This window comes from Neopelma chrysocephalum, unplaced genomic scaffold, assembly GCF_003984885.1.
Source record: "Neopelma chrysocephalum unplaced genomic scaffold, ASM398488v2 Primary Assembly neopelma1_320, whole genome shotgun sequence".
Classification (NCBI taxonomy): domain Eukaryota; kingdom Metazoa; phylum Chordata; class Aves; order Passeriformes; family Pipridae; genus Neopelma; species Neopelma chrysocephalum.
In genome coordinates, this window is record NW_020897983.1 from 2455 (window position 1) to 21487 (window position 19033).

General features: G+C 64.1%; 3 protein-coding genes across 4 annotated transcripts; 1 reads left to right on the forward strand and 2 right to left on the reverse strand.

Moving 5' to 3' along the window:
- Positions 1–4167: 4167 nt before the first annotated feature.
- On the forward strand, positions 4168–7917 carry RAX2 (retina and anterior neural fold homeobox 2). 2 transcript variants are annotated; one of them, XM_027705151.1, is made up of 3 exons: positions 4168–4838; positions 5175–5425; positions 7129–7917. In XM_027705151.1, exons 2-3 carry the CDS (start codon positions 5183–5185, stop codon positions 7570–7572), a joined length of 687 nt encoding a protein of 228 aa, XP_027560952.1. In that variant the 5' UTR covers positions 4168–4838; positions 5175–5182; the 3' UTR covers positions 7573–7917. The 2 variants fall into 2 exon arrangements, with proteins under 2 accessions (XP_027560952.1, XP_027560953.1); XM_027705152.1 differs by having other exon boundaries at positions 5175–5398.
- A 1946-nt stretch (positions 7918–9863) lies between these two features.
- Positions 9864–17087, reverse strand: LOC113978315 (mucosa-associated lymphoid tissue lymphoma translocation protein 1-like). Its single transcript, XM_027705154.1, has 17 exons — positions 16843–17087; positions 15948–16089; positions 15582–15748; positions 14930–15060; positions 14679–14832; positions 14155–14333; positions 13926–14022; positions 13721–13768; positions 13591–13626; positions 13012–13215; positions 12694–12871; positions 12332–12406; positions 11741–11868; positions 11526–11672; positions 11112–11269; positions 10882–11016; positions 9864–10797 (listed from the first exon to the last, which is right to left on the reverse strand). Exons 2-17 carry the CDS (start codon positions 16082–16084, stop codon positions 10540–10542), a joined length of 2232 nt encoding a protein of 743 aa, XP_027560955.1. The 5' UTR covers positions 16085–16089; positions 16843–17087; the 3' UTR covers positions 9864–10539.
- An 876-nt stretch (positions 17088–17963) lies between these two features.
- Positions 17964–19005, reverse strand: MRPL54 (mitochondrial ribosomal protein L54). The gene is made up of 3 exons (XM_027705150.1): positions 18930–19005; positions 18469–18625; positions 17964–18205 (listed from the first exon to the last, which is right to left on the reverse strand). Exons 1-3 carry the CDS (start codon positions 19003–19005, stop codon positions 18073–18075), a joined length of 366 nt encoding a protein of 121 aa, XP_027560951.1. The 3' UTR covers positions 17964–18072.
- Between the last annotated feature and the right edge of the window lie 28 nt (positions 19006–19033).

Sequence of the window (19033 nt, forward strand, 5' to 3'; positions counted from 1 at the left end):
ACCGGGATGCAGAGGGGGTTGCAGGGCCCTGCCAGCAGCAGCCCCAGGGAGAGGGCACAGACCCGTGTCGGGCCAGCAGCCACCCAGCACAGGGTGCTGGGGTCCAAAACCCCCACAGTGACGTTTGCCATCGGAAAGGGGAACTGTGGTGGGGAGGGGAAGGGAGTGGGAGGAAGACGAGACGTGACTGGGGGCTGTGGCAGTCGCAGGTGGCAGGAAGAGGTTTTTGGGAGAAAGTAAAAGTGAGTGAAGAAAGAAAAGGGCAAAATCTGCCCCACGGGACGGAGGTTCTGGGCAGCACCAAACACATCAACCCCGGAGAACCCCAGACCCCCCACCATGATGTTCCCATCATCCATTGGAGTCCAGGGGCAGCAGTGGGAGCAGGGAGGAAAGGGATGGTGATCAGCCAGAAAGGCAGTCCTCAGTCTGGCTGCCTTTCCCCCATACTCCCATGGCCAAGGCCCATGGACAGCCCCCAGGGATGGTCCCCATAACTGCATCCCTCAGTCAGTCCCCCCAGGGTGTCCCCATGCCTGGCCCTGGTCCTGTGTCCATGAATCATCCCCACACCTGATCCCGTGGGCACTGCCCCATGGCTGCCCCCCATGGCTGCTCCCCACACTTCGTCTCCCTGCCTGGTCCCCTGCTCTGGTCCCCATGAGTGCTCCCCCTGCCTGGTGTCCATATCAGGTCCCCAAGGCTGTTCAGGGGTCCTGGTCCCTATGGCTGGTCCCTCTACCAGGTCCCCACACCTGGGCCCACACCCAGACCCCAGAGCAGGTCCCCAGACCATGTCCCTGCACTGGGTCCTCACAGCTGGACCCCACGACTGATCCCCATCCCTGTCCCCAGACCCATCCCCATCCCTGCTCCCCACATGGGCAGGGCTCCACAGGCAGCATCACTGGGAGCTGTGAGGCCACCCACACCAGCACAGGGCCACCCCCAGCCTCACCCTCCCCAGCCGGGGGGGGACAACACCCACCACTGCATCATCCCCTTCCCACCGGGGCTTGGGGCGCTGCCCCGGACCCCATCCCTGGGGCAGCGCCTCTGCAGCCCAAGGAAATCCTGCCCCCTCCCCCTCCATCCTTTCTTCTCCGCTCCCCCTGTTTCTAATTCTTTCTCCTCGCCCGTAATGAGGGGATTACACGGCAAACTCCAGCAGGACGCCTTTGTGGGGAGACAATCCGAGTGGGGAAGGCAGTTCGGGGCTTTGTCCGCCGCTGCCCCCCCGGACCCGTGCTGGGGGGACATTTAGAGCAATTACTTGTCCAGAAAGTAACTGTCAATCATTCTTAAAGGGGAAGGCCTCCAATTAATAACCTCGTCTTAATCCTTTGGACTCATTTCCAATCTGCGGTGCCTTGGTGACATCTGCAACACTAAATAAAGATTCTCCCGAGCCTTAGCACGGCGGTTCTGTGACAAATAAGAAGACTAGAGGCAACTTTGGCGGCCAAAGCTGCGAGATTGGTGAGGTTGAGCCGCTTGTTTGGTTCCCGGGAGGGACTGGCAAAGTTAAATACTCCTGGAAAAGCCGAGTTGGGCCCAGCAGGTAACGCCGTTTTATTCCAATTCGGGACGAGGCGCCAAGGGAGGATGCTGAGGAAGGGAGTGGGTGTCCCCAGGGTGTGCCCGGGGTTGGGGACGGGGCTGGCACCCTTCCCTGGGGGCTTGGGAGAGGGTGCGGGCACCAGTCAGCCTCACTCGCCCCGATTTACGTGGGGCCAGGGGCAGGAGCCACCCACGCTCCCACCACCCATCCCAGCCAGCCTGAGCCCAGGGAGCCAAATCCTGGCACCCAGATGGGCTCCTAAAGGCAAGGAAAGGGGTCCCAGTGGAAGCTGGGGCTGTCCCAGGGCTGTGTTCTCCGCATCCCCTGCTGCCAGGGAAGGCCACTTGTCCTTGCTGATGCTCTGCTGCTTTGCAGTACTGAGGAAGTGAGTTTTTTACCCACTTCAACCAGGGCTGGATGTAGTTTCTGTTGCCTTTTTGGGTGTCTGCACCAGCAGCTGTCCCCTCCCCCTGGCTGGCAGCCCCCACAGGAAAACCACGGGTTGGGGCATTGAGGAGATGGGGGGAAGAACCCTCTGGAGGCGTCGGGTCCTTCTGGTTCCCAGCACAGTTTTGCAGCTTGAGGGCTTAAACCCAAAAACTGCTGCCAGGATGACAGGGGCTGCAGGAAGATGTCCTTTGGGAGCTGGCAATCCAGCAGCTCCCCCTGACCCAGCTCAGCAGGGCCCGTTTTCAGGCAGGATTCCCAAAACACTGGCAGTGAAGGCCTGGGGCTCCTGAGGCCAGTCCCTGGAGGATGGGGAACACAGGGCGGTTGGTGCTGACACCTCCAGTCCGACCCTGTCAGGGACCCCCTTCCCCACCCAGGGACTGCTGTGCCCCTGGCCAGGCCAGGGCAGATTGGGGTGGGGGGTCCAGCCCTCTCCCCTCACCCCGCAGGGTCCGGTGCTGCTACCCCACTGCCAGGTCACTCCTGCTCCATTATTTTGCTGTTCTTGGCTCATTCCTGCTCCCAGGATGGGGTTTGCCGCTCCCTGGGGAGTTTTGGCCTCCTTTGCTTTCCGATGGGGTCGGGATGTGGGGACCATGGGGCTGTCCCCAGTCCTGCTCTGACCTCCACCCCTGCACCTTGTCCCTGTCCCCCCACCATCCCCCACCTCTTCTCTCCTCCCACCTGCCCCATCTTGTCCCCAGCCCCCTCCAGGTTCTCTCACCCATCCCCTCCATGCCCATCTCACCCATTCCCATTGCCCCAACTCCCCTCAGCCCCCGTCCAGCCCCAGCTCCACCCCCACTGCCCCATGGGACCGTGGGACCTGGCTGGGCAGGGCAGACAGGGGGTTCTGAGGGGGTGCTGTGTCCCTCGGGGGGTCTGTGCCCCAGACAGGGCTCTGGGTGCTCTGGGTGCTCTGGGTGCTCACCCCCCCTCTCTCCTTCCCTTGCAGGTGCGGAGCTGCGCAAATGAGAAGCGGGTGAGTGAGAGCGGGATGGCAGTGGGGCACCCCATCCCCTCCCTGTGTCCCCAGACCCAGAACACACCCCAACACTCACACAGTGACCACAGGGTCCCTGCTCCCCCCAGCACCCCCTCAGCCCTGCCTTGGGGCACCCCAGGGTGCAGCACCCAGCACCCCTGCCCTGATTAGCAGCTCCCCTGGGGCACCCTGAGACTGCGGGGCCAGAGTCGGAGCTGGGTGGATCCCCCCAGGGTACAGATACCCCATGAGGGGCTGTGGTGCATCTGGGGGGGGCTCTAAAGGCACGTCTGCTGTGCTGCACTCACACTGCACATGCACCACCCACGCTGCACCCAGGCCCTGTGTGTGTGTGTGTGTGTGTGTGTGTGTGTGTGTGCACATGCTGGGTGTGCAACACACGCTGCAAATAACCTGCACTGTACACACTGCACAGACTGCACACACACTGCACACACACTGCACACACACTGCACACACACTGCACACACACTGCACACACTGCACAGGCTGTACACACACTCTGCACACACTGCACAGGCTGTACACACTGCACAGGCTGCACCCACACTCTGCACATACACTGCACAAACACTGCACACACAGACTGCACATACAGTGCACACACACACTGTCATAGCCATGGCACATGCTGCACACCCACTGCACAGACTGCACACACAGACTGCACGTACACTGCACAGATTGCACACAAAGACTGCATACACACACTGCACACACTGCACACACACCCACTGCACAGACTGCACACACAGACTGCATACATACACTGCACGCACACTGCACACACAGACTGCACGTACACTGCACAGATTGCACACACACTGCTCACACTCTCTGCACACACTCTCTGCACACACTGCTCACCCTGCACATGCAGCGTGCACTGCACACTCACTGCAGTTTGCCCACAGCTCCTGTGTCCACTCGCTGTGCACACCCCACACACCCCGCACACCCTGCCCTCCTGTGCACACACACACACTGTGCCCCGACCCTGCTCTGTGTGTGCTGCATGCTCGGCTCGTGGGCACTGCCCCTCGGCACTGCCCAGGGCAGCACGTGGCACAAACCACCCTGCACACACACCCAGCCCCGCACGGGCACACCCACACCGGGCACGTGCTTCACACATTCCACCCCACGCTCAGCCCGCCAAACGCACACCCTCTCACACCCACCCCTCACTCCAAGCACCCCTGAGCACCCCACACTCGCCCTGTGGGTGGGTAGCACCCCACACCCACCCCGCCACAGGCACAGACACACTGTGGTCACACTGCTCACACGGGCACTCCCCACACAGACACCCCGCATGTGCCCAGCCTGAGCAACATCCGGCACCCACCCCCTGCCCGCCGCCCTCTGGGACCCCTATTTACACCCTCCCAGCACGAACTGATGCTCCTTTCCCCTCCCCACTCCCATTCGGGCATCAGCCAGGTCTCTGCTGGCGGGTTGGGGCGACGCAGCTCCATCCCCTTGCCCCAGGATTACGGCTTTCCGCCCCATTTCCATGTCTGCCGACATCCTCACGGTGGAAAGAGACCCTTAATCCCCAGCAAATACTGCAGGAAGATTTCAGATGCCGGATAAAAAGCTTAAAGATGAAACGTTGCAAGGGTTGAAAATGCTTATAAGCGTCACCAAAACGGTTATTAGCCGGGGGACGGCGCCGGGTCACTCCTTCAGTGCCTGGGGACTGACGCTGGGTCCTCCAGCGCTCCAGGGCCAGATTTCCCCATGGGAGAGGCTGGAGGAACGGAGCTGGTCTGGAAGGAGGGACTTGGTCCCCTCCAGGGCGGGACAGGGGGAGATCAGGTTAGCTCTCAGTTGTGGTTCTTTCATAAAATCCTCCACTTTAGGGGAAATTTGACTTTCAGCACCGACGGGTGCATTGGTCTGGTGGCACCTGACAGCAGAGCCAAGTGCAGGGTGCCAGAGGTGTCCATCTCCAGGACCCTGGGTCAGTCCCCAGGACACCACAGCCCCGGGATAACGCAGTGCCAGAGAGGATTATTCCTTTGCATAACCTGTTCCTGGGGCCGCCCCACCCTCCTGCCCCTCCATCCACTTGTCCATCTGTCCCCGTACCGGGGGTCCGCGCGGGGGTCCGACGGCCCCCCAGCCCCACCAACCCCCCCGGTTCCCCCGCAGGTGCCACCATGTTCCTGAATAAGTGCGAGGGGGACCTGGGCGAGCTGCGCAAGCCGGGGGACAGCGAGGGCACCCCGCCGGCCTCCGCCGAGGAGGAGCAGCCCAAGAAGAAGCACCGGCGGAACCGCACCACGTTCACCACGTACCAGCTGCACGAGCTGGAACGCGCCTTCGAGAAGTCCCACTACCCCGACGTGTACAGCCGTGAGGAGCTGGCCATGAAGGTCAACCTGCCAGAGGTCCGCGTGCAGGTAGGGAGGGCACCCGCGGCCCCAGCGCCCCGGGTCTGTCCCTGGGCCGGGTCAGAGGGACCCCCGGTGGAGAGCTCCGCTCTGCTCTCGGCTCCACCGCCGCCACCTCCCTCCGGGCCTCAGTTTCCCCACTGCTCGAGGTGGGTGCAGCAACCTCTGCAGAGCTGCTCCTGACAAAGTCAGGGAAAGGGTTTAATGGCTGAGCCTGTTTCCCCCCCAGGGTCCCAGTTTGGCCCACAGGCCACAGCCTCCGTTCGGGCAGGGAGATGGTTTTTAGAGATTGTTTTTTTCCCCTTCTGGTGGGGGCTGCTCCCATCCCTCCTGCTGTTCACGTGGGAAAGCAGCCAAACCTTGGCTGATTTGAGGCCACTCCCAGGCCTTTAAGGCTGGGAAAGTGCAAGACCCTCACAGATTTGGGGGTTATAAGCTTGTTGGAGGGGGGGGGGGCAGTGGGGCTGGGGAGGTTTCGCTCCCTGGGCTGCAGGAAAAGGCTCATGGGGGAACAGCACGGCCTGGGAAGAGCCCAGGGTCCCACCAGTATGGTCCCCACCATCCCTGGAGAGAGAAAGAGCCAGTGTGCTGAAGGAGACAAAACCCCTGCAAAGCAAAGCACAAACAAACTGAGATCCCCAGGCCTCAGCCCTAGTCTAAGACAAGGGGTTTTGGGGGGGTCCAGACTATAAGGACACCTCTGCTGAGCTCTCTGAGCAATGACCGGTTTCATAGAATCACAGAATCACTCAGGTTGGAAAAGCCCTCCAAGACCATCGAGCCCAACTGTTCCTCCAGCACAGCCAAGGCCACCACTTACCCATGTCCCCAAGAGCCACATGGCTTTTAAATCCCTCCAGGGCTGGTGACTCCACCACTGCCCTGGTCACCCTGTGCCAGGCCTGGACAACACTTTTTGGGAATAAGTTTCCCCTAATATCCAATCTAAAACTCTCTTGGCACAGCTTGAGGCTGTTTCCTCTTGTCCTGTCACTTGTTCCCTGAGAGCAGAGCTCGATGCCCACCTGGCTCCACCCTCCTGTCAGGGAGTTGTGGAGAGTGAGAAGGTCCCTCCTGAGCCTCCTTTTCTCCAGGCTGAGCTCCCCCAGCTCCCTCAGCTGCTCCTCATCAGACTTGTGCCCCATACCCTTCCCTGCCCAGCTGTTCATCTTTCCTCCCCCTTTGCCTCTCACAGCAGACCCTGCTGCTCTGGGGACATGGGGACCAGCACTCCAATGAGCTGTTCCCATCGGGGCAGATGTCACTGCTGGATTTGGCTCACTGGTCCCTGCCATTCCTGCTGGATTTTGGTGCAACTATGGCATTTTAACATCTAGAAGCTTTGACCCAGGGGTTGGGAAGGTCAGACAACACTACCCCAAGGGCTGCTGGGTGTCTGCAGGGCCAGGGTGCTCATTTCCATGGAGCAGTGAGAGTAGGGGCTGTGTGCTGACACCTCCTGCTTTCTGTACCTCAGAGATGTCCTTGGTCTCTGGGGCTTGTGGGAGAGCTTTGGCAGAGGTGTGTGGTGTGCTGGGACTGCTGGAGCCCTGGAGGGCAGCCCGTGTGCAATGGGGTACCCCATACATGATGCTGTGGGGCACCCCACATGGGATAGAGCCCACGGGGCAGAGCATGGGGTACAGCGTGTGGGGCACACTGCAAGGGACCGGCTGGGCACGGTGGAGCTCACCCTGGCTCTCACCTCGCAGGTCTGGTTCCAGAACCGACGAGCCAAGTGGAGGCGGCAGGAGAAGATGGAGGCCAGCTCCATGAAGCTCCACGACACCCCCGTGCTCTCCTTCAACCGGCCCCCCATGACCCCCAACGTGGGGCCCATGAGCAACTCCCTCCCGCTCGACCCGTGGCTGACATCCCCCATCTCCAGCGCCACCACAGTCCACAGCATCCCCGGCTTCATGGGAGCCCCCCAGGCCCTGCAGCCCCCCTACGGCGGGCACTCCTTCCTCAACACCCCCGCACCGATGGCGCAGGGCATGCAGCCCATGGCCCCCGCGCCCTACCAGTGCGGCACCCCCTTTGTGGACAAGTACCCGCTGGAGGAGGTGGACCAGAGGAGCTCCAGCATCGCCTCGCTCCGCATGAAAGCCAAGGAGCACATTCAGACCATCGACAAGACCTGGCAGCCCATTTGATGAACGTTCCCCTCTGGCCCCTCCGGCCCCGGCTCCTGGCCCCGCTGCCGGCTCAGCCCTGGGGCGGGTGAGGGAGGACAGTGGGGTGCTCAGCGGGACCAAAGCCGGTGCTGGGCAGGGATGCCAGGCTGTGTCTTCCCCCCGCCGAGCCAGCACTGGCAGTGGCAGGGGAGCCGGTCAGGTGCTGGCAGGACCCCGCTGCAGGGGAGCACCCTGGGGGAGCCCGTTTGCCTCGCTGTGGCACCAGCACTGGCTGAGGATCTGGCCGAGGCTCAGGCATCCCACCGTGCCACCAGGCCATGCACCACCCCCTGGTCGGACACCTCCTTTCCTCACACCCCTTCCCCTTCCTGTTATTATTAATTTTTTTTTAATGCTGCAGATTTAAACAAAACTGAACAGAAAAGCTCTAGTTTCGTAGGGAGTACTTGGGGGGAGGTTTTAGCTGCATCGGGGCACGGCGCCGATCGTGCCGGGCGATGCGCCGGCACCGAGAGCACGGTTGTATCGTGAGTAAAGAGATAAGATGAACGGCTGCCGCATGCTGGAGTTGGGCCCTGTGCCCTCGTTAGCACAGTGGGGCTGCCAAGCCTCTGCTGGGAAGGAATTTTATTGGAGGGCATGGGAGCACCATCCCTGGGCACCCTCCTGCTCTGCTCCCTCGGGACGCCGTGTGCAGGGCTGGGTCCAGGGGGTGGGTGACTCAGTCCAGCCCTGGTTCTGGGCTGGGACTGGCTTGGCTGCACCGTGGCCTCGATGGCTCATCACAGGTCACCTTCTGGACCATCCCTCGCGGGCTGTGCCCACCACCCCCCTGCCCTAACACTCCCCAGAGGTGCCAGTGGCACAGAGCTGCCAGAACTGTGCTGGTGGGAGGATGGGTGGCAGTGGGACCCCTGTGGCCCATGGCCAGGGCTGGCGAGGGGAGGGGGCCGGCTGGGAGCCCTGGGGTCTCTGCAGCAGGGATGTCAGTGTGTGCCAACCTTACCCCCTGCCAGCGGCTCCTGCCAGATGGGAGCTGGTGGTGGTGACAAGGTGCCACTGCCCCAGGGGTCCCCAGCGTGGCTTTGTGGCTCCAGGGGGGCCCTGCCTTCCCACCCGCCAGAGCTTGAGGCACAGCCAGTGTCCCCTCACTGGCAGCAAGGGCCGGCAGACCCCCAGTGCATGGCTGAGCCCACTGTGGCTTTGAGGTGCTGAAGCCCAGCTGGGACAGCAAGAGGTGGGCTCAGCCCTGGGTGAGCAGGAGCCCCAGGTCCCTGGGGAAGCCAGACGAGGGCCAACCTTCTCCTTCCCCACACTGAAACAAGATGTTTCCCCAGAAATCTTCCTGCTTCGGACCCGACGGCAGCCACCAGCCGGGGCTGTGCTGGGGCAGCCCCGTCCCCGCCGTGTCCCCGTGTCCCAGACCCCACTCGGTGCCAGCGCGCCCGCCCGCCGTCCCTCTCACCACCCTCCCGGGGGTCTCACCCCGATCCAAGACCCCCGGGGCCGAACCGTGACGTGCCCAGAGCCCCGGGGTCAGGCGGGTCTGGCCGGGATGCCAGCGGGCCAGGCGAGGCACTGACCCCGGCGAGACCCTTTTCCTTGTGCCCCGTCCCCCGGCTGCCGCTGCTCGTCTGTTTCGTTAGCGACAATTAAACCTTTAACAACCCATTAAACGCATAATCGATGCTCCCCGGCCCCCCAGCCCAGCTAATGGGGTGAAGCGCCCCGGCAGAGCCGGGCTCCGGCCGGCAGATAATGAAGCAACGGCTGCGGAAGTAATGGGGTTTGATCCGGGGGACGGGACGCGCTCAATGGGGGCTGCGCTTTTCACATGACATAATTGCCGAGGCTGGCGCCAGCCCGGGGCACCCCTCGGCCTCCCGAGCGCCAACAAAGGCCGGCTGGCGCGGGGAGCGGGAGCGCCGCACCCCCGGCTCGTTTGATCGGAGCCTAATTGGGGCGAGGGTGCTCCCCCAGCCCGGCCCCGCAACCGCCACCCGAGAGCGGGGGCGCGGAGGGGCCCCGGGATGAGGATGCGCCTCCTCGGGGTTGGGGGGCTGCGTGAGTTATTTAAATGAGCTAATCTGCATGAGGTGGCACCGGTGTGCCCGGCACATGGGGGTGTGGGGGGGTGCCGGGGTGCCTTCGCTTTTGGTTCCCCGCGTGCCCTCCCGTGGGTGCGCCCGGTGGCTGCTCCGCACTTCCCGCAGGAACAGGCAAGATTTCTGACCCAAAAAATGCCATTTCAAAGCAAGGCAGGGGCAGGAGTGCCGAGCCTCCTGCCCGGCCCACTTTTATTGGTGTTCTTCCTGGGGGAGACCCACTGGAGCCCTCCACGGCATGTGGGGCTGCGTTTGGGAAAAATCCAAGCAAAATGGCACTTTTTTCCCCCCTTAGATCCCAATCCTGTCCTGAAATCACTCGCTGTCAAGATGGGGCTGGTGCCTGGGGTCTTCCTGGGGGGACTAAGTGCTACGGGCAGCTCTGGGGGCACTGGGGGGGTGCTCCCAGTCCCTCGTGGCAGAGCAGGAGCCCTCCTGCTCCCCCCCGCTCTAATCTCCTCCCGTGGGATTTGCCCCCTAAGCTGCTTATTTCTCTCTATTTCTCCCAGGCCTGAACGAACCCAACCCTGCCCCAGTGCGACGCCTCGCGCTCGCTGAGCCGTGGGCTCTGGGCACTCTGCCCCTGGGGCTGCCCGCTGGTGGCCTGGCACTGCGGGGCTGGCACTGCCCAGGGATGTGGGTCCAGCACTGCCACACCCGGGGACATGGGCCTGGCACTGCCATGCCAGGGGATGTGGGGCTGGGGCCAGCAGTCCCAGCTGTGCTGCGCTGCGAGCCCCACACCCCCTGGCACAGGCTCAGCCCCTCCCAGCACCCACCTCTGTGCACGTCCCCTCTGCCCCCTCCATCCCCGGCCCCCCAGCAGGACAGATGTGGCTCCAGGGAACTGCGGTGACAAGGGGGGGGCTGCGCTGTCCCTCTACAGGGTGTGGGAGCTGGGGATGTCAGGGCTCAGGTTCTCCTCAGGGGTGTTGACCCACGAGCTGGCTGTTGCCCCCCAACTCCCCGGGGGGGAGGAGGAGGAGAGGGGGCTGTGGGGTGGGGAGGGCGAGGCCGCCCGCTGCAGGTTGAGCTTGGCGATGAGCGGCTGCCCCACGCTCACCCGCTGCCGCTCCTCCACGAAGTCGTCCATGCCCCGGTAGCGGTACTGCAGGCACACGGTGAAGGCCAGCTCCTGCTGCAGGGGCACCGGCACCGTGGGCACATGTCCTGGCATGGCCGTGGCCACATTATGCCCCTGACACCGGCCCCCGCCCCTTACCCGCAGCTTCTGCAAGCCACAGATCCGGCTGTAGAGGCAGCAGGAGGGGCAGCCGAGGCTCCAGACAGGCGCCAGGGGACTGCCCACCTCCTCCGGGCTCTCCTTGTTGGTGCACTTGAGGTCCACGTCCAGCTCCTGCCACGGGCGGCACCCACATGGAAACCACCGCGAGTCCCCCCGCCCTGTTCCCCAGCAACCACTCTGGTGTGGCTTTGGCAGCCCCACCCCACCTCAGGGATGTCAGTGAGCCTGGCCTCGCACTTGGTGATGTCCGTGGGGGCAGCCACCACCCGCGTGTAGATGATCATGATGTTGGAGAACTCGGCGGCGAAGCCCAGCTGGACGGTGACGCCGCAGTCGAAGCGGAGGTGCCGGCTCTCCGGCAGCACTGGGGAGGGGACAGGGGCAGCAGGGCTGGGACCTGCAGGGGCTCTGGGCTGGAGCTGTACCCACAGGTGAGGAGACCGTTGGGTCACCCCAGAGCAGGGATGCTGACACGGTGGTCCTGCCTCCGGGCTGGTGGTTCTGTGCCAGCTTCTCCTCCAGCTGGGAGGAACCTGGCGGGTGCTGCCTGCAGCCTCTCCCTGCACCTCGGGCTGTCCCCGCACCAGGTGCCAGCTCTGGACGGGGTGGCTGTGACTCACCGTGAGCCTTGGCCCACTGCAGGTTCCTGGCAGAGGTCTCGTCCTGGCCCGGGGGGCGGATGGGGTCCGTCAGAGCTCGTCTCTCTGAGAGGTTGCTGCGAAGCTCCAGCGCCTGCCGGCCCCGCGTGATCTCCAGCGTGCCCATGTCTGCCGTGGCACAGGGGGTCAGCAGGGGCCACCAGGGGGGTCATTGTCCCCCACTACTCCCCACTCACCCTCGGCCACCTTGTCCAGCAGCACCGTGATCTTCTCGTCTTCCAGCAGCCAGCGCTTGAGGAAGGTGACGAAGATGCCGTTGGAGAGCTCGCCCTGGCTCAGCTCATAGGCTTCAGCATCCGCACACCTGCAGGGATGGGGCAGCAGTTGGCTGCATTCTGGGCTCTGGCACTTCCCCAGGAACTGGACCCCAACAGGACGACAGTCCTGGGGAAGCCAGAGATGGGCACCTCTGGCTCCTGTTCCCATCTCACGATCTGGCCACCGTGCCAGGGACAGGTGGGAACCATGGCTGGATCCTGGATGCTTAAAGCATCACAAGCATCACCACCCCAAATCCCTGTGCTCCAGAGGAGCCTCAGGGCTTCATGCCCTCAGGGGCTGCCCAGAGCTGAGCAGTGCCATGGACACCTTCCTGCCCTGTGAGGGACTCAGGGCTGCTGTTTGCCGACCACCTCCAGCATTGAGCAGAGGGATACAAGGAGGGGGAGAGACACAGGCAGGGTGGCTGAGCCCCTGCCCCACTCTGAGCCAGGAAGGGAGACTCAGCCCCGCTGCCCATGCTGGGGAGATGGCGGGAGGGGACCCACGTGGCGTAGCCAAAGACGATATTGGCCGTGACCTCCAGCGCCCCGACCTGCGGGATGACATCGTCATTGAGGTTCCTGCAAGAGAATGATGCTGGGTAGAGCCAGGAACTGCCCCCCTCCAAAGCCCACCCCAAGGCACCCCAGAGCCCAGGGGCTGCCCTGTGCCCCTCTGCCCACCCATCGTGGTGTTTGCCAGCTCAGAGGGGCAGTGATGTTCTGGGGCATTTAGACAAAGACAATGGGTTTAGACGGGACCCCAGGGGTGCCCTGCGCCGCTCCCTCAGGAGCCAGCACCCACGGGTCCCTGTGCTGGGATGTCCCCGAGCAGGTGTGTCCCTGGGCGGGTGGCAGGGCTGGGTCACCTCTTGCGGCACATGTCGAGCAGGAAGGTGTTGAGGCCGGTGCGGCGCTCCTGCATCGCCCGCAGCACCCGCTGCACGCACAGGCAGTGCGCCGACGTGTAGGCGCTGGGCGCGTCGATGGGCACCATGAAGCTGTTGCCGAAATTTTCATAGCCGTGCCCGGCATAGTAGAGCAAACCTGCCAGGGGGAATGGAAGGCAGGTGACGTGGTGACATCCCTGGACCTGCCAGCACCATCCTTCTTGCTCAGTCCCTCCACCAACACAGAACCCCCTCGGTTCCCCCAGCCTGGAGCTGCCCTGGCGGGTGCTGTCCCACCATAGACACCCTTGTCGAGGAGGAGGAGGAACTCATTGACAGCCATCTGCATCTCAGCCTTGCACAGGTCCAGCAGCGAGACCACCTTGAAGTCGAGCTGGCGGAGGAGGGCACTGAGGGCATGAACGTCCACCATGGGCGCCTGCAGCTGCTTGTGGTGCTGGTAGTGCATGTTGCCGATCAGCAGCGCCACTTTGTCCGTGGCTGCAAGGATGGGAGAGGGAGGTCTTGAGAAGGGGGTGGGATGCTTCTGCTGTCCCCACCTCCATTCAGCCCACAGAGTTGACACCCAACTGTGGCCAGCATCACTGTCCCTGGGTATTGAAGTGCCCTGTGGTGTCCCTGCCTCGCTGATCCCTGAACCGTGGGGGTAGGGTTGGAGGTTGGGGTTAGGGATTTGGGTTGAGAGTTAGAGTGCTGATCCACTCTCCTGGTTAAGGCTGGGGCGCTGCTTTGCTCTCCCAGTGCACTGCACCCAAAGAACCCCTGGCCGAGCAAAGCCTCATGGGGTGACAGTGGTGACACTGGGGACAGTCAGAGTCGCCCAGGGCCACCACCCCCTCCTGGGCAGGCTCTTACCATACAACTGGCCGGGACTGCCACACTCTGGGGAGCCTGGAAAAAGAGAAACACCATGCCAGGGCCCTCCAGTGCCAGGGGAGCGTGGTGGGCAGAGCAGCACGGACCTGCCCTCTCTGCCCACACCTACCTCCATCCCCTTCCTGCCAGAAGCCTCCAGAGGTGAAGAGGCGTGGGCCTGTGGCAAAGAGGGGGTCAGGGATCCTACACATGGCAGCACCTCCCAGGATGGGCTGCAGCCCCCCGAAACTGCAGAGCAGCCGTGAGGGGAGCAGGGCAGGGTCAGGACACCCCACACAGGGAGAGAGTCACAGAGGTTTGTCTGGGGCCCTCACCGATCTCCACATCTACCTCCTGGCTCCACACCTCGTGGAAGAGGTTGAACACTCGGCAGCAGTAGCTGCCCCGCTCGGCCGTTGTCACCAGCTTCACCTGCCAGTGGGACGGAGCGGGAGGCTGGGGCGGTGTGTCGGACCATATTGCACTGTGCCACACTGTGCCGTGCCCTGCCACGCCGTGCCAACACTGTGCCAACACTGTGCCGTGCCAGGGGTCCCACCATACCTGGAGCTGGGGTGCCTGAGCCCCCTCCACAGGACGTCGGTTCCTGAACCACTGGTACTGGGGCGGGGGGTTGCCGATGGCTCTGCACTCCAGCGCCAGCGTGTCCCCCTCGGCCAGGCGGCACGGCCGCGGCTGCCGCAGGATCTGCAGCCCTGCCATGCTCGGGCAGTAGCCACTGGCTGGGGAAGGGACAGGGTGGCAAATTCAGCACCCAGCCATGGCAGCGATCAGCAGAGCTGCTCCAGGCCCCAAGTTCCTCACTCATAGGCCCCGGCACCCAGGGGTAGCAGGAGGCAGTGTGCAAGAGGAAGACACAGGGCATGTGGCTCCTCTGTGGGCACTGTCACCCCAGCAAGCCCAGAGACCCTTGTGGCTGAGCCAGTGACTGACAGAGCAAGCAATGCCCCTCAGGATCCACCCCTGTCCCGACGGGGCCAGCAGTGTCCTGTGGGAGCTGCCCTGGTCCCAACAGGGCAAGCAGTGCTGCATGGGTGCCAGCCAGGGATGCAGATCTAGGAGCCCACCTGAGCTGGGGCTGCTGCTCCTCTCCACCTGGACGTGGGCCCACCTGGAGAAGGCGAAGGTGGCCCCACAGTTCACCCGGCAGATGTACCACTGGGGCTGGCCTGGCGGGGCAGCCGTGTCAATCACCAGCTCCGGGGACGTGGCTCCAGGCACCTACAAGACAGGAGGTGGCCAAGGAGTCAGGGGCTCCCTCTCACCTGTGTGGACAGGGCACAGGGGCCCTGATCAACACGACACAGCAGGGCCTCACCTCCCGCTTCCCGCAGAACCACTGGTACACGAGCCCTGGCGGGCCAGTGGCACAGCAGGTCAGGGACACTCGTGTCCCCTCTGCCACCACCTGTGACTCCGGCTGCACCGTGATACGGATCATGTCCTGGACTGCAGGAGAGGAGACCACCGTTCCACACCATCCCATCCCATGCAGTCCCAATCTATCCTGTCCCATTGTACCCTTTCCCATCCCCCCTCAACAGCCTGCCCAAGCCCAGCCGAGCCCAGCCCATCCTATCACATCCTCTGTCCTGTCTCAACCATCTCATCCTATCTTGGCCCCTTGGTACATTCAGTGCCATCCTACCTCACCCATTTTATCCTGTTCCAATCTATCCCACCCCACTCTGCTCCATTCTATCCTATCTCATCCCGTCCCATGCTGTCCAAACCTGTCCCATCCCATCCTATCTGACCCCATCTAAGCCTGTCCTCCATCCCATCAGACAACATCCCATCCTACCTCACCCTGCTGCATCCATCCCACCCCACCCCACCCGCCCAGGACCCCTCTACCATAGCACAACCCTCAGAAAAAAGAGCTGCCCTTCACCTCATCCGCTTCCTCCCGCTGAGCCCCCAGCCCCGGTGCCCCCTCCAGCCCCGCGGTTCCCGCAGCCCGTCCGTACCGGCGGCGCTGAGGACCCGGCAGGCCTTCGTGTGCCCCATCTGCTCCAGGCAGCCCAGCAGGTACTTGAGGGTGCAGTCGCGCTCGGCCAGGAGCTGCAGCAGGCACTGCGTGGGGCTGCCGCGGGGCTCCAGCACCTTCAGCGAGCACATCTCCAGCTCCTCCGCGCTGCGAGCGCCCACGGCCGTCAGTGCCCCCTCCCTCCCGGGGCGGGCGGGCCCCCGCCAGGGCTCTCGGCGGTGTCCCCTGCCCGGGGGATGGCTCTGGGGACCCACGCGCCCCTCGCCCGGCCCACGGCAGGGCTGTGCCCACCGGCGTTTTGTCACCCGGTCGGGGACAGCCCCCGGCGATGCCCCCCCAGCCCTACCTGCACTTGAAGCGTTTCTCAGCCCCGGCCAGCTCAGCCAGCTTGCGCCAGCCCCGGCCCGCGTTATCCAGGAGCTCACACAGCCGGGCCACCACCTCCTCGCCCAGGGCGCCGATGGGCACGCTCCAGTCCCCCATCCCTGCTGGGGACACGGAGGGGACGAGCGAGTCACGGGGTGACAGGGTCCCACTGGACACCGCCGGGCACAGCGTGCCTCAGCGGGGAGAGCACCAGCATGAGCTCACCAGTGTCAGGTCCCCTCCTAGCAGGAGCCTGGGGAGGTGCTGGGATCCAGCTGGGCAGTGCTGCTGGATCTGGTCACCGGCAGCCAGCCAGGAATGTCACACACTCTCCCTCCGTGAGCTGTGACAGCAGCCCGGGGGACCCTGCTCACCCCCCAGCCTCAGGCAAGGAGCCAGGGCATTTTAACCCAGTCCCAAGAAAGAGACTTCATGGAATTGGGGTCCACAGAACTGGAAAGATGGGATGTCCCCTTTCATCTTCCCTGTCCCTTCAGGGACCACAGAGAACGGGGCCCAGGGCCCCCTCTCCCCCTGGCAGAGGCCCCAGTGGGACAGCAGCAGCCCCCTTGTTGGCACCAGTCCTCTGTGCGGTGGCTCCAGAGCCAGTACAAACCTTTCCAGGCCACCAAGAGGGGCTGTGGAGGGGTCAGGGGAAGGTATGTGGGGGTCCTGGGGCTGGGACCCATCTTAGCTTGCCCTGATCCTGGGAAAGGTTTTGACAACGAGGGGAGCATGGCATGAATCACACGGACAGGGGCAGCACCCAGGGAACAGCTCCTTCCTCCTCCCCTCAGGTCCCTCCCCAACAACCTGCCCCAGAGGAGCACTTGCCCCTGGGACTGAGCTGCCCAGGACAGCTGGGTGACACTCACCTGAGCAGGGGGCTCCGAGACAGAGGGCAGGGATCCAGGTGCTCCCTCTGCTCACCTTCTGCTGGACTTGGGGGGCTGGACACGCTGGAGGTGGTGAGAGGAGGGCAGGGCGCAGGACAGGCCTGGCAGGACGGGCACTCACCGCGTGGTACAGCCGGATGAGCCCCGGCAGCTCTGAGCACCCAGCCCCACGCAGAGGAAATGAGGGCTCAGCCCAAAATCTGCCCCGGCCCCCGCGCTGCAGCACAGCACTTCTGCTTCCCTCTGCCTTCCTTCCTGTCGTGGGGCGCATGGGCACGCAGCTGCCACCACCCACCCACAGCCCCACAGGGAGCTGGGCACGGCCCCCGGCCCTGCTGCAGGGCACGGGGCACCAGGGACACTGCCGGGCTGGGCAGGGGCTCCACCGCCCCCTCCTCACTATGGGGGGACCTTGTGGGCGGCTGTTTGTCCCCACAGCCCAACTCGAGCCCAGGCAGGAGCTGCAGGGCAGCAAGTCCAGGATGGAGGTGAACCAAGGTGACGGGGGCACCTCTCAGCCAGGTGAGACCAACACAGGGGCAGGACCACGGCTGGGGAAGCTGCTGGGCTTTGCCAGGCCGGAGCCAGGTGAGGACAGGCAGGGACAGGGCAGCGAGGGCCCTGTTGCTGTGAGGAAGACCCTGCCTCCACCACCCAGCCCAGCCCAGCCCTTGCATCCCAGCACCACTGCTCCTGCTGCCAAGGGAGGAAAGCAGAACAGGACACGGGGATGGCACTGCAAGGGGCCACTATGTCCCCCCTCACCTCGCCTGCTGCCCGGCAGCACCACCAGAGCCTGGTCCTCCTGCCCCCAGGAGCACAGGCTGCTCAGCCCCCAAGACCCCCAGCCAGAGACACAGTGATAACAGGGGGAAGGGGGAGGGCATCCCCTCCCACCCCCCCGTGGAGCCCTCAGACTGAGGTACAGACAGTGATGGAGCACGACCTGTGTGTGGTGTGGGCTCCCTCCATGAGCCAAAACCTGAGCTTCTGCCTTCGCAAACGCACCCAGAATTTGTGTTGCCTCAGCCCCTGGCACGGGGGGGACCCGCACCAAGCTTGCCAGGGTCCCAAGTTTTACACAGCCTTTGTAACAGATATCAGTCTCACCCCAGATTTATTTCTTGTTTACATCAAGAGACCAGAAGCAGGAGCGGGTCCCAGTGCCACCTGTGCTGGTGCGTGGGGCAGCCCTGAGCTTGGTAGCACCTAAAACTTCCTGGCCTTCTTCAACTTGTTGCGCTGCCATGTGTTGTATTTCCGCAGCCGCCTCCAATACTCAAGTGTGTTAGGGTCCAGCTCCTCCAGCTTCTTGGGGGGCCCGAGGTGGATCTTAAAGAGCCTGGAGGTGAATGCAGAGGATGTGAGGCTACGGGAAGGAGGGAAAAAGGGACAAGCACAGGACATAGCCGCAGACGTGAGTGACCAGGACTTGCAGAACCCTCACCCCCACATCCACAGTGCACCCACTCCTGTCTCCCTGACCCCAGGAAGGTCTCTGGGCTGCAGAGGGGCAGTCTGCCTCCTCCCAGAGCACTTCACTGTCCCTGTGCCTCTCGGACGGCACCTCTGCGGGGACACGGAGGGGAACGGGGCAGCACCCACCAGTCGGGGTACTCGGAATCGGGCTTCAGGGCCACCTCCGGGCCCTCCTTGAAGTAGTTGACGCCCATGGCGTGGGTGGCGAGCATGGTGGGGTCGGTGCACACCTCCGGCCCCTTCAGCGCCTCCTTCGGCGCGCCCTTGCCCTTGGCCTTGGGGGCTGTGGAAACAAGGGTAGGGTCAGAGCAGGGGCGACAGGAATGCGAGCGGGAGAAAGGACGGGGGTAGGAGCATCACGGCGCGGGAGCGGGGCTGGGTCAGGGGCGAGGGGAGCCGGGCGTGAGGGAGGGAGCCGGGGCAGGAGCGAGGGGCACGAGGGATGGAGACAGGGGAGCGCGGTGAACCGGGGGGACGCGCGGCGGGGAGCACGGGCAGAGCAGGGCAGAGTAGGGCAGAGCAGGGCAGAGTAGGGTAGGGTAGGGCAGGGCAGGGCAGGGCAGGGCGGGGTCGGTGCCGGGTCTCACCGGGTTTCTTGGCGTAGCCACGGGCCGGGGCGCCGAGCGCGGCCCCCGCCGCCCGCAGCAGCGCCCGGGCGGCCATGGGCGCGGGGCACGGCGGGACGGGCGGG